The sequence below is a fragment of the Erigeron canadensis genome, chromosome 7 (assembly GCF_010389155.1).
Source record: "Erigeron canadensis isolate Cc75 chromosome 7, C_canadensis_v1, whole genome shotgun sequence".
NCBI classification, from domain to species: Eukaryota; Viridiplantae; Streptophyta; class Magnoliopsida; order Asterales; family Asteraceae; genus Erigeron; species Erigeron canadensis.
Genome location: NC_057767.1, coordinates 10,389,181 through 10,402,548, shown reverse-complemented (window position 1 = coordinate 10,402,548; position 13,368 = coordinate 10,389,181). Strand labels below are relative to the sequence as shown.

The 13,368-nt window shown below is 34.3% G+C and overlaps 2 protein-coding genes across 2 annotated transcripts; both read right to left on the bottom strand.

Annotated features, from left to right (window-relative positions):
- Positions 1-1,044: 1,044 nt before the first annotated feature.
- LOC122608946 (SKP1-like protein 1B) lies at positions 1,045-1,523 on the bottom strand. Its single transcript, XM_043782014.1, has 2 exons — positions 1,241-1,523; positions 1,045-1,199 (listed from the first exon to the last, which is right to left on the bottom strand). Exons 1-2 carry the CDS (start codon positions 1,521-1,523, stop codon positions 1,045-1,047), a joined length of 438 nt encoding a protein of 145 aa, XP_043637949.1.
- Positions 1,524-10,883: 9,360 nt separating this feature from the next.
- On the bottom strand, positions 10,884-13,144 carry LOC122608945. The gene is made up of 3 exons (XM_043782013.1): positions 13,114-13,144; positions 11,623-13,023; positions 10,884-11,533 (listed from the first exon to the last, which is right to left on the bottom strand). Exons 1-3 carry the CDS (start codon positions 13,142-13,144, stop codon positions 10,884-10,886), a joined length of 2,082 nt encoding a protein of 693 aa, XP_043637948.1.
- Between the last annotated feature and the right edge of the window lie 224 nt (positions 13,145-13,368).

Below are 13,368 nucleotides of genomic sequence, written 5' to 3'. Positions count from 1 at the left end.
AAAATATTAGTTTTCATAATTATATTTTAAATAACATTAATAAATAATGTCTACAAATTTATATTAGGAAATAAAAATTATCTAATTTATTAAATTAAAATTAAATGTAAAAAAGTTAAATTAGGTGTATGACATCATCGTTTTGATTTAAGGGTCCAAACTTCTTTATTCTAGAATTAAGGTTTTTCTTTTATATATATTTAAATATGCTTAGCCAATTTCATACGTATTCTAGTCTACTTGATTATATTCCAGCCTACTTGTCGAGAAGTCAAGTAATGTATACGTCATTAGTCTGAATTTAATAAGTTTGATATATAAACAATATAACTTAACTTTAATACTTTTTACAACGTTTGTATTTTAAAATCACACAAATTAATAGTCCCAAAATATATGCATGTATTTAAAAATTCACTCAAATTAATAGTCGCAAAATATATGCATGTGATTTTGATTTAGATTGGGATCTAGATTTCCCTTACTTGATGTCAGATGATGATTTTGCATCCAACACAACTTACTTATCTTAATCTTAATATATACTATAAGACAGTTGAATTAATGATTTATTAACCAATTAAATCACTTAATAGTCGCCAAATAGGTGCTTTTTAGCGAATTCCGCCAAAGTCTCTATGTGAGCCCATCTATTCCTTCTTTCACTTTCATTCATTCATATTTTGTTTCTTGATTCTTTCCTCCTCCTCATCCACAATTCTAAATTTATTAATTTTGTTGTTGTACACGTCATAATTGTCTCAACTACTACTTTCATTAGTATATGAAACTAATACTAATTGATGATCAAATTATTATTATTTTTTTAATAACAAAATAAATTTATTCGATCTATTTGTATTCACAAACCAAAACACATCATCAATTGCCAATGTTAAGATGACATCAACAATATAGGGAGGACTCATAATGCATTTAAAAACTTGTAAGAAAGGTTATGCACTTAATTGCTTTCCTACTTTCAGATACCACATAAAGAATAATATTAAGTTCCTAAACTTTCACATGAGACGCGATACGATACTATTCAAAAGCCCATGCATTCTCCCTACGAAACTTGGCTTCCTCTTCGGGAGTCATGTCTGGGAACTGATTCTTGACAATGTCCAGATTGAATGTATAATCCAAGCATAAATCCACCAGACCCTGGATTTCCAGATAAATTGCAGCCTTTACAACTCAACAAAAAAGACCGACAAAATATGTAATGCATGAACACCATCTTTCAATGACAGCATAAACTCGGCATCAAACGTTTTAAGATCAGCAGCCTCTGCATCATGATGATTATCTTTCTTTGTTTCTGAATTATCATCAACATGTTTCTTACAGTATTCGATAACTTTGAAAAGGACCTTAGCGGTGACGTTTGGAAGAGGGATAACACCATCAGCACATCCGTCTTCAATCATATATTTGATTATCTGTGACTGACTAGCCACCGCCTCATCAATCTCGAACGTCTCCCCGTCTGAACTCTTGACCACGATGGCCTTCGACATGATGACTTCTTAGGACTGTACGTACGTACTTGTGATTTATGAACAAAGAAAGAAACTAACCGTAATTGATGTGTTAAAAAAATATATATGTCGATAGCAGCTTTATTTGAAGGGTACGTATATACATTATTATTTATATGGAGAGATTGAGGCTTTGAATTAATGATATTGGGGTTGGATTCTAATTCTTCAATTCTATATGGAAAGCTTGATGTGTATAGATATGGTAATGGTAATAATCCTGCTTCACAAAAGAAATTTTGTAATTAATGTGTGAAAAAAATATATATGTCGATATACAGCAGCTTTATTTGAAGGGTCCTGTTGTGTAAAATCTAGTCTTAAACAATAATCGAATAAATAATATCTATAATAATAATTATATAGTAATATAGTCTCACAATAAAAAACTAAAAAGAATATAAAAGAGAAAAGAGTCGAACGAGAATTTGCTTTTGTTGATGCTGCTTAATTCGAAAACTAAGCCAAAAGGCTTTCACTTTCTGTCGACCTCCTGACGTACACCCACGAGATCCTCTTCTCTAAAATTCCCTTCTCGACCGACACCTCTAGCCTCACGTACGAATCTCTAATTCCTATTAATTGCCTTACGAATTGTCTCCAGCACCTCCTTTTTATAAGAGAATTGTGATCTCTATTTATATAGATTATATGAATGCTGAGTTAGTTTTCATACGTAAAGCCCACGTTGGCAATTGCCTTATTTTTTTTCTGCCGACTCACAAGGAAAAGAGTTAAGACTGTCTACAGCTCACCTCCCCATATCCCGCTCAGGGATTGGGTACAGTAGTTGTTGTTGTCACAAGGAAAAGAGGTTGCGGCCTCTATCTTTTTTTTTTGAACTGGACAAACACAAGGGATGGGCCAGCTTGTTTCTTTTCTTGCTTCCTGGGCTTGCGCACCACAAGGCCCAAGGCCTTGAGCCTTTTCTTCTTTTTGGCTGAGAAAACCACGAGACCACCATCATCTTTTATTCTCAATTTCATAATTGCGGTTGAATTTGTTCGACAGCTTCACACACTTGCACATTAATTTTGACTTTGTTTGACTTTCTTTTGTAGTATGATCTTTCATCTAGCCGAGTCGGTATAAAAGTGATTTGGACTTTTATTCTTCAAGTTCATAATTCAAGTAATAGAATTTCATCATTGGCTCCTTATTGACAAATAATCTTCATTTGGTCTATTTTTGCCATTTTTCATCTTATACACCTATAACCCAATAAAATCACATATTAAATATAAAAGTCGATATAAATAATAACAATTCAAGTATAAAATAAATAAAAGAAACGATATTGCGTAAAATAACTATATATAAAATAGGCGATATCAATGACACTAAAAAATGTGTGTCATAAACCCTTCAGATTTTACAAATTATGACAGTATTTTTATGACTTCTCACTTTGCGCGTTATCTATTAGCGTGGGTCATAAAAAGCGGGCCAAGGATAACCCTGTTTCTAGTAGTGATTAGTCGTCGTTTAAATTCCGGTTAACATTAGACAATTCAAAAATGAATACTTCATCTATTAAAATTAAGCAATTTAATTATCATTCTATATATCGCATGTTGTGTTAATCTAAGTTAAAATTTTGCATAATATCATTGCAATCTTCATATAGTTATTTTTCTGATATATAATTGTGATAGCTTACTATAAACTTCATATTTGTTTTTTAGTTCTTTATTAAGAAGGTCGGTTTGATATTTGGTTCGGCTTTCAAAACATTGATTTAATAAAAACGTTATATGATAAAAATCTTATACAAAAATCCTTATAACCAAATTTTATTCGTTATATGATAAAAATCATATAAAAAAATTCCTTATAACCAAATTTTGTTTGTTATATACTTATATGATAAAAATCATATACAAAAATCATTATAACCAAATTTTATTCGTTATATGATAAAAATTCTATAGAAAAAAATTATTAATAAAAACATATTACGTTAAAAAAAATAGTTTTATCGTCAAAAATTAAAAATTAATTTTAAAGATGAAAAATGATGTAAAATATAAAAGTATCAGTTTCTATAATTATATCATTAAAAACATTAAATATTAATGTCTACAAACTTTAATAAGGAAATAATAATAATTTAAATTTTTTAAAATAAAATTAAATCTAAAAAAGGTAAATAAGGTATATGACATTATCATTTGATCTAATGAATGACTCTAATTAAAAGTTGAATTTTATCTAAGGGTACATACTTTTCCAATTATGAATTAAGGTTTTTATTTTATATATATTTAGAGATGTGGGTACTTATTTAATATGGGAGGCGATCCTTACACAACATGTTTGCCATACACAACAATGTATGCATTATATTATTGTACTGTACAAATGTATAATGCGTACAATGTTATGTATAGTTAAAAATGGCTGTGTAGAGATCATTTCCCATTTAATATATGCAAATTAAGTTGTGTAGCGCTCTTGGAAGATCCTCTCAAGTCTCAAAATGAAATTTGAATGGTTTTTTGTAAAACTTGTATATTTTTTTATGGGTTTGTGTAAAATTTAAAGATAGATGGATATAGTAGAAATGACAATGTATAAGAACAGAATCAACAATTGGGTGTATATCTATGAACTATCCATTATAGATTTGTAGGTGAATAATGATGAAAACTAGTAATGACATATCTTTGCATTGTAATGGAAACTCGTATTTTATAACCTTATAAAATAGTTGACCGATTAGGTGTTGGGTATTGTAAAATATGTATTAAAGTAAAATAAATAAGACAAGAACTTGACCCTTAGATCATGGTTAAATTGATTCACAAAGATTCACGAACCAATTGATGCACAATGATTTTCATGATGCACGGTGATTTTATTGAAGAAAAACCTATTGTTTTAAGATTGAAATCATCTAAAGTTAGCTTCAACTTTACTAGTAAAGTTGGTGATCTCAACCCTTGAATTAAAATCAATGGTCAAAATTCAAATATAATTTTTGAATCTTGACCTTTGATTTCAATCCAAAGGTCAAAATGATTCCAACTAAACTAGTAAAGTTGAAAGCAACTTGTTTCATTTGTTTTACTTTAATACTTATTTTATTTTACCTATTATATATATATATATATATATAGGGTAAAGTTATTTTGAGAACCTTTTTTTGCGAGAACCTTTAAGAACTTTTCAAATCAAGCTCAACCGATGATTGTTCGTTACATGAAACTTGTTTTTTAACTGTTTTCTGAATAACTTATGTGTAATTTTGAGGTTTATATTTGTGTAGAGGCATGGATTTCTTGATCACATGTGCACGAATATTGCTATGATCACATGTATGCAAGTCAATCACATGTAATCATAACAATATTTGTGCACATATGATCAAGAATCCAAATCTCCACATAATTGTATAACGGATGATAATCCATGCCTCCACACAATTATAAACTTCAAAATTACACATAAGATTACAGAAAACAATTAAAAAATAATTTTCATGTAAAAAATAATAATCGGTTGAACTTGATTTGAAAAGTTCTCAAAGCTTCTCGCGGAAAAAGGGTTTTTAAAATAACTTTTCAATATATATATATATATATATATAAGGATGTGAATATAAGGATGTTAGGTAACAGTTTTTTCTTAACCTAAAGTAGTTGATCAATATACAATGATCAATAATACAATGACTAACCAACAGAAAATAGTCCATAGATAAAAATCTATGTAAAAGTAGTGTTAACAATGTGTTACGTACTTACGTATGATTAAATTTATCCTCGTTAATGCTATGTCGGTATTTCCATAAATTGGTTTTGTAATTCCATACTTTCATTAGGGGAGAAGATGATAATAATAATGATAATAATAATGATAATAATAATAATAATAATAATAATAATAATAATAATAATAATAATAATAATAATAATAATAATAATAATAATAATCTCCCAATAACTATAAAAGAGCTTCCTAAATTCTTTTTTAAAAAATCCACAACCCTTAGATGAAAAACAAAATTTAATTGTAACCTTTAGATTGTTTTCTTACCTCATCTTCCTTTTTTAGATTTTTACTAAACTAACAAATAACTAGTACAATACCCGTACGTAGCTCGGGTAACGATTATTAAAGTAATTTTATATGTCACACAAAAAAACAAAAAAGAAAATACCAAACTGAAAAAAACACGAAATCATAATAGTCCATAAACAAAAGTGACAAAGTCATAAGAAATAGATCCAAACACAAGTCGCAACCTAAAAAATGAGATTTGTTCAAACCAATAATACGAACACTTATGAAAATCCATATTTATGCGGCGAATTCTTAAGTAACTTCATTATTTTTCAATAACATCTTTCACGCCTTCCATATCAAGTCCGTCCTTCATATCTTCATCTTTCACTTGCTCATCCTTCACATTTTCACAAGTATTTGTTGATGCACTTGCACGAGTAGTTGATAGACACCCTACTCCCCATTGAATTTCGTCAATCATGATTTCCTCATCTTCGGTTACACTATTTGGCAACTCATTCTCGTTAGAATCACAACAGTTAGCATGTGAGTGAAGATTACCAAACATTGGCACCATCGTTTGGCCTACATATCCAGTCACACCATTGTAGTCCTTTAGGGAATCGGGATGATAACCGTAGTATTTAGTGACTGTATACCTACGTGAAAAATGAGGTGCCAAATTATAACCATCAACTTTGATCGCTAAGACGACTGTTATTCCCATCAATTTATTATAGAAGAAATCCCATATCCATTCGGGATCATCAGCGCCCTATAAATTAGAAACATATGAGAAGTTACTGCTTAGGTTGTTTGTTGTTAAACTAATGAAAAATGTATCAATTAACTAACCTCGTTATTAGTCATCATAATCAACTCTTCCACAGTGCATCCTAAAATCATTTCCGTGGCGGTGTTAAAAAGAACACAATGCATTCGCTCCATCTTGTCCATGACTTCTATCACCAACTTGTAACTATATTGAAATAACATCACTAATACGAAGCAGACTAAAGAAAAATTTAATACAATAATAGTAGCTTACCTTTGACGTGGGTTTATAACATCCTGTTGACACTTTTCGCAGTAATAATGTACTCCTCTGAATTCCACTTTCTTATAACATTGAGGGCATTGTATGAACTTCCAGTCATTATGTAAGTCAAATCCGATGACCATTGCATAAATTACAAACGTTGTTCCCTGGTAAGAAAGGTCCAAAGCATAAACACAAATGATTGCATTATATGTATAACGAATTAGTACATCGTCAATTGCTATTGCAAAAATACTAATTACCTCACTAACACCGTTATCTAAACAGGTATAAACAACTGGAATACTTGTCAACACCAAGTCTTCAGCTTTGGTTTCGACAGATGTAAAGATAACCGGTTGAATTGGTCTGTAATAACATGATGTCATGAAAATAGTTGCGAGTAACAATGGTTAGAAATTGGTCGTGTTTATCTACAAAAAAAAACGATAGACTATATAACCTGTCCCTATATTTGCTGGCTTCGAAAATCGGAAGGTTCAAATAAAGCTTGGTTGCTACTGTAGTACTCAATTGCAGTGCACCTTAGAAGTTAAAAAATAATGTCATGCTAAAGGCATGGTAACCTCGAATCCTTTAAAAATACATATATAGATATATTAATTACTCATACGAAGATATTTTCCAACTTTGCAGCAAGTCAATACGATCACGATATTGGTATCCATCTTTGAACGAATCACATTATCATCGTAACTGAAAGCCAAGTTTCCCAGCAACGCAATATTTAGCGGCGTGCCCCTGCGGTTGTTTTATTATAACTTTGTTTTTGAAAACACATGGAAATAAAAGATGTTATTGGATGTGATAAGATACCTCGTGTCGGATATGACAATTTTTTGAACTTTTGATTCAGGTCTTTCGTTGCCTCCAACAACATTTTCGACAGGACCCCACTCTAAAAGGACTCCAATGACATCTGCAATATACATGTCTAAATATGTGTCTTGCATTTTCAGATACCTATAGGATCAAAACATAAAAAGAAACTAACCTGTGAGATATGTATCATTTCCAAGACGAGTATGGATTTTGTCGAATGCCACAAACTCAAAGACATAGTGACAAAACATATGTGGACGTATAGGGGACACTTGTATACGGGTTGCAAATAAGAACTCAACAAAAAACTCACGATATAAAGGCCTGTACTTAGAGTCATATTTAACCACCTTGAGCTTGTGTATTTTGTAGACTGAACCTTCCACGACAGAATTCTTGAACTTATGCATAAGATTAACAGGCACCTTTGCATGTATTGAAGATCGCTAATTATGATGACCACAACAAATTAACGCAGACAAATGTGTTAGACAATACAAGTCTTATGTGACAACACATGAACACAATAAAAGTAATTAGTAAACATAGATGGTTACATCTCAGGTTGTATTACTCTATCTTTCCGTAATGTTACACTTACACCTCATTTATCAAGTGGAAAATATTATCTCATAATGATGCCACATTAAAAAGAACAGCTTAAAAGACTGCTTTCTAATATTAAGTACAAGGATATTCAATCATATTATAGTTATTACAAAATGAGTGTATTCACTACTTCCAAAAAACGAAATGATGCATCGAAAACAATTCTTTGCAATCAATTGTTAGTTGATGAATATCAGAAATGGCTCTAAATTTAAGAGCACGGGCAGTGGAGAATCATATGAATTACTTACTCGTTCGTCGACTAATATCATGTCAATAGAAAGAACGCGACAGTGATGGGATTGTATGTAGTCCATAATCGTGATACCCGAGCATTGATCATCCACTTGTCAGTCAAATTAGGACGCAAATCACTAATATATCTATAACTGTTGCTCATTGTTGTTCAACGTGGCTGCAAGAAAAAAAAAGGGAAGAAAGTGTTAAACGCACAGACTATTTGCGGCTAAAAACTTATAAATACACTTTTGTTCAATAAGCTGCTGAAATACAGGTTATTATTATGCTAATAATGATCCAAGTTTATTATGCAACACCGATATTAGACCATACCTATAGGCAAATTATAATACACCTCTTTGAAAACAACATTTTTTGTTAGATTATTAGCACACTTTCCTCCGTTATCAATATAGAATCGAAGGCCATGTCGAGAAGTCACCCGAGATGCAACAACGTATAGTTGCCCATGCGTAAAGACTGGTTTCTCAAGATAAGCACAAACATGGTTGAATGTTTGACCCTGGCTTTTGTTTATTGTCATGGCAAAACATACTTTGACTGGAAATTGACGTCGCTTAAATCGAAAGGGCCAAGATGTTGTATCTGTTGGAGTCATATCAATCCGTCCGATAAAAGCTTTTTCACCGACATGACTTCCTGTGATTATCGTTCCCTCAATAACCAAACGGGTAATCTGAGTTATGACCAGATGTGTCCCGTTACACAAACCTCGTTGCAAATTAATATTACGTAACAATATGATCGGGGCGCCAACCTTTAATTCAAGTTATGATTTGGTATCCCTGAAAAACACAACATGTTAAGGAACTCAGGAGGATATGTGATTTGCATATCTTCCAAGTTGTCTGTAGTTGGACAAATCTGATCGGCACTTAGCAATTCATGCATATCACCCGTCATGCTATTGAGAACACGTAAATTGATCTTATCAACCACATCATTAGTTGGACATAGGATGCACCTCTCTTTCAAGTAATCAATATCGTTGATTCTATCTGGCAAATCAGGGAATGTACTTTGCACAACAGCATCGATAGGGTCGTTCTGTACAGGAATCAGAAGGTCATCAGGAATAGTTACCCATGTAGCTTCATCTTCGTCGGCAAGTGCAATTGCAGGAAGTCTGCCATCCCCCATATCTAAAATCCATTTATTAAAGGCCATCCTCTGTTCAACCGCTGTGTCATCCATTGACGGGTCGCGAAGCCGCATGTTAATTGATAAAACAAAAACCCTGCAATTATCCCATATAATTGATGACTTGTTAACTGAAGATGAAACAATGTCGCTCCTACGTGCATTTGGGATAACAGGCAAAATTTGTCTGAAGTCACCACCGAGAACTACAACCTTTCCACCAAAAACTTGGTTCAAGGCATTTGGATTATCCTGCTTACAAATATCACGGAATGTGCGATCAACAGCTTCAAAACCATGTCGATGTTGCAAAGGTGCCTCGTCCCAAATTATTAGTTTTGTTTCGCGGATCAAGTTTGCAAGATCTGAAGTGACATCTATCCCGCAACATGACTGGTCGTCAATTTCAAGAGGGATGCGAAACCTCGAATGTGATGTTCGGCCACCAGGCAATAGAAGTGAAGCAATACCAGATGAGACAACAGATAGAACAATTTTACCAAGAGACCGTATCCATGCTATAATTGTTCTCCACAAGTATGTTTTCCCAGTACCCCGCAACCGTAAACAAAAAAAAGACCTCCATCTTTCGCATTAACTGCTTGCATTATGTTATCATATACATCTCTTTGTTGGTGATTTAAACCAGCATACAGATGGGTGAACTGGTTCCATTCATCGGCCACATTGAATGTTCTTTCAGCAACAATTAACCGGTTCCTACCAATATTCATCAAGGTATGATCAATCTGAGGGAGGTTTGGAAAATCAGTCAACGATTTGTTGTTACCATTCAATATCGACTCTATCCTTTTCAAAGTGTAGTTTAGAATTTCCTGTTCTGTAAACTCCACATTATCGTTTTCCAAAGTCCTACGCTCAGAGTAAACAACATCTTCTGAAAGATAAGGAAAGGCTTCTCTGAAGAAGTGTGCATGATCAGAAACTTCACAAAACAACAATATTGTTACAAAGAGCTCACGAAGCTGATTGCCTAACTTCCATTGAGATGCGTCTATTATTGACTATATCCACTCAACGTCATCCCCTAGCAGATTCAATGCCTTACATGCAGACATATATGAGGGATGCAGTTGACCATCTACAGTTTTGATATCATCAAAGCTCTTGGCACCCCGTACAATATTTAGTAACATTCGAAGATAGTATAATTCCCCCGTTGATGGAGAAACATAATATATACGGCCTATACTCGACAGGTTACCACGTGGCTTCCATTCTTTATCATGTTCATGCCATGTAAAGTGTTGTGGGAACTCAGCATAAGTTAGATCCTCAGCTTCTGGATACAATGTGTTAGCGGTCATGCATGCCGTGAACTTAGTCACAACAGAAGAACGCCTGTCAAGAACAGCTTCTGGTCGTTCATTACCGTTGAAGTAAACTCTGTTATAGTGCTCCTCGTGAAATGGAAGCCTTTAAACAGCGATGGAATGATAATGCATTTCAAACCCAAATAGTTTCCAACATGCTTCAGAAGCTGAAATGTAACGCCAATTGAGGTAACCTTCAATCTCGTTCTCGTTGCTTAACATCTCCCTAAAGGACATTCTAGTATTCTGACCTTCAATAACCACTGTTGCACGATCTGGACCTTTGTTAAGATAATTAAAGAGGTACTTTACCAATGACCCCTGGTTGCACCACTCGGCATTTATATGACAATCATATTTCACAAGCAAATCAACGTTATGGGGGACAACAAAGCGATTATCAAGAGGAATATTCTTCCGGCCAACTGTTGCTTTTCTACCATTAGCAGGTCGTTTATACCGTGGCCACCCATCACGTCTAACAAACGTCTCCTCACAGTACTCTTTTGGGTAGCCCTTTGTACAGTTTCCACCGGACATACAAGAGTTTGAACGATTATGCTCTCCACATGGACCATGCATCATATGACTACGAACAGCTTCAAATGCAATTGGATCATGTTCTTCAGAAGGCAATTCTGCAGATATGACATGATCAATCTCAGCAGGACTAAAAAGCTTGTCGTGATCGTGCAAAAAAACGATAGCATGACAATGGGGCAATCCACGTTTTTGAAATTCAATTGTATAGATAACTGCATAAAATAAGCATCACAGTTTATACAAGATGATCAAAATGATATATATATATAAATTGGTGTAAAATATATTCATAAATACTAACCAGCCTTTACTTGTCCAAAATGATTCTTCTTCCTTATGTTTGTCATTAGCTCGTCCAATTTGATTTTAAAAACACGTGCAATGAGGTCTGGTCTATCACATGGTGGTTGTCCCGGTATGGCAGCATCAATCTCGCGTTGTATCTCAGGCCATCGCGGGTTACATGTCATTGTTACAAATAGATCTGGAGTTCCAGCCCAACGACATACTGCCATGGCATCTTGATATTGTTGCAGCATATGTCTAGGTCCACCTGTGAATGATGAAGGTAAGATAACTTTCCGACCGATTGCATGTAAATCTGTGTCTCCATTAGTAATGCGATCTTCCAAACCGCTGTATAGTTCAGATCTGATGGTATCTTGATTTCTCTTATACCAATCAAGATCATGTTCGAGTACAGCAGAATATGCATCAACCACAAATGTATGGAAAAGGCGACCTGCTGAATGCAGTGTACTCCGTTCATGGCGTCTATGGTGCAAACGAAAGCAATAGTATTCCCTCATACTTAAGTTTTTCCTCCGAGCATTTTCAAGCACATTGAGAGGTATGTTCAAATGAAAACCATCTTCGCCATATGGGAAAAGCAATGGATACTGCAAAGCCATAAAACTCGGGTGCAACTCAGAAATACGTTTAACTGTATTATGACCTGGATCACCACCTCGCTCTTTGACATTTACATCCCTGTAATCAGTAGGGTTACCATCTCCTGGTATCAATGCAGCCACCTCAGAAGCAGTTGGTAAGTTGTACTGGCGTCCGTCTCTTTGTCGTGTGCCTATTAGGCGAAGAGTAACAGGATGAATTGGTGAAGTACTGAACCTTTCTCTTGCCATTCTGAATGCCTGTACCAGCCAGTTATGTTGGTCTAGCATAGATATCAAATCTTGAACCAATGATCGAAGAATGACATCTTCACGACTCGAAGTCAGCCTCTTGTTTAGTGCATAAAAACGATTTTCCACTTCATTTTCGGTGTCATATATGTAAAGTTGGGAAAATCTAGGACGACCATCCTCATGAGTTGGCAATAAGGTTCCCATTCTGTGGTGGTTATGCCCGTTCAAACGAAAGGTGTAAGGGCCACCACCATCATTTATATCAGTGCATACTTTTCCACCAGTGGATGTGAAAGAAAACATCGAAGATAAAAGCTTCATATGTTTTCTAAACACCTGCGAACGATCCCCGCCATTATAATCCATCAATGTTGTTAATAACCCTGGAGCAGCTTGGAGAAAAGGCAGCTGCACCTTTCCGTCTCCACAACAGAGTGAGAACTTCGGGTTTCTGGGTGAATATGTTTTAATTGTGCGCTCTGCATACCACAACCTTGCTCCACAATGTATATACTGACATACCGCTTCACCACAGTCCCAATATGCAAACATCCTACCTGAAATGTGAAAAAATTTAAACATAACATGTTAATAAATAGCTCTTGCAATGTAGTAAAGATTAAAGACAAGTAACTCAGAGTTGTTACTTACGGTGTTTTCGTGCGTTTCGGTATACATCGGTATTTTGTGTGATGTCGGGAGGATCATTGCTTGACGAAGCAGGATTATGTAAAGCTTACCGAACGTTGCGTTGAACAGACGGAGAACCTGCAGAAGATGGAGGTCTGCCGCGGCGTCGTTGGGGTGTAGTAACAACGTTTAAAGGTCCCTCATTTGAAGTTGGCAAGCTTGAGACTTGGTTCGTATTTATTCTGGTCAAATGGGCTGGGTTGCCATTTGTG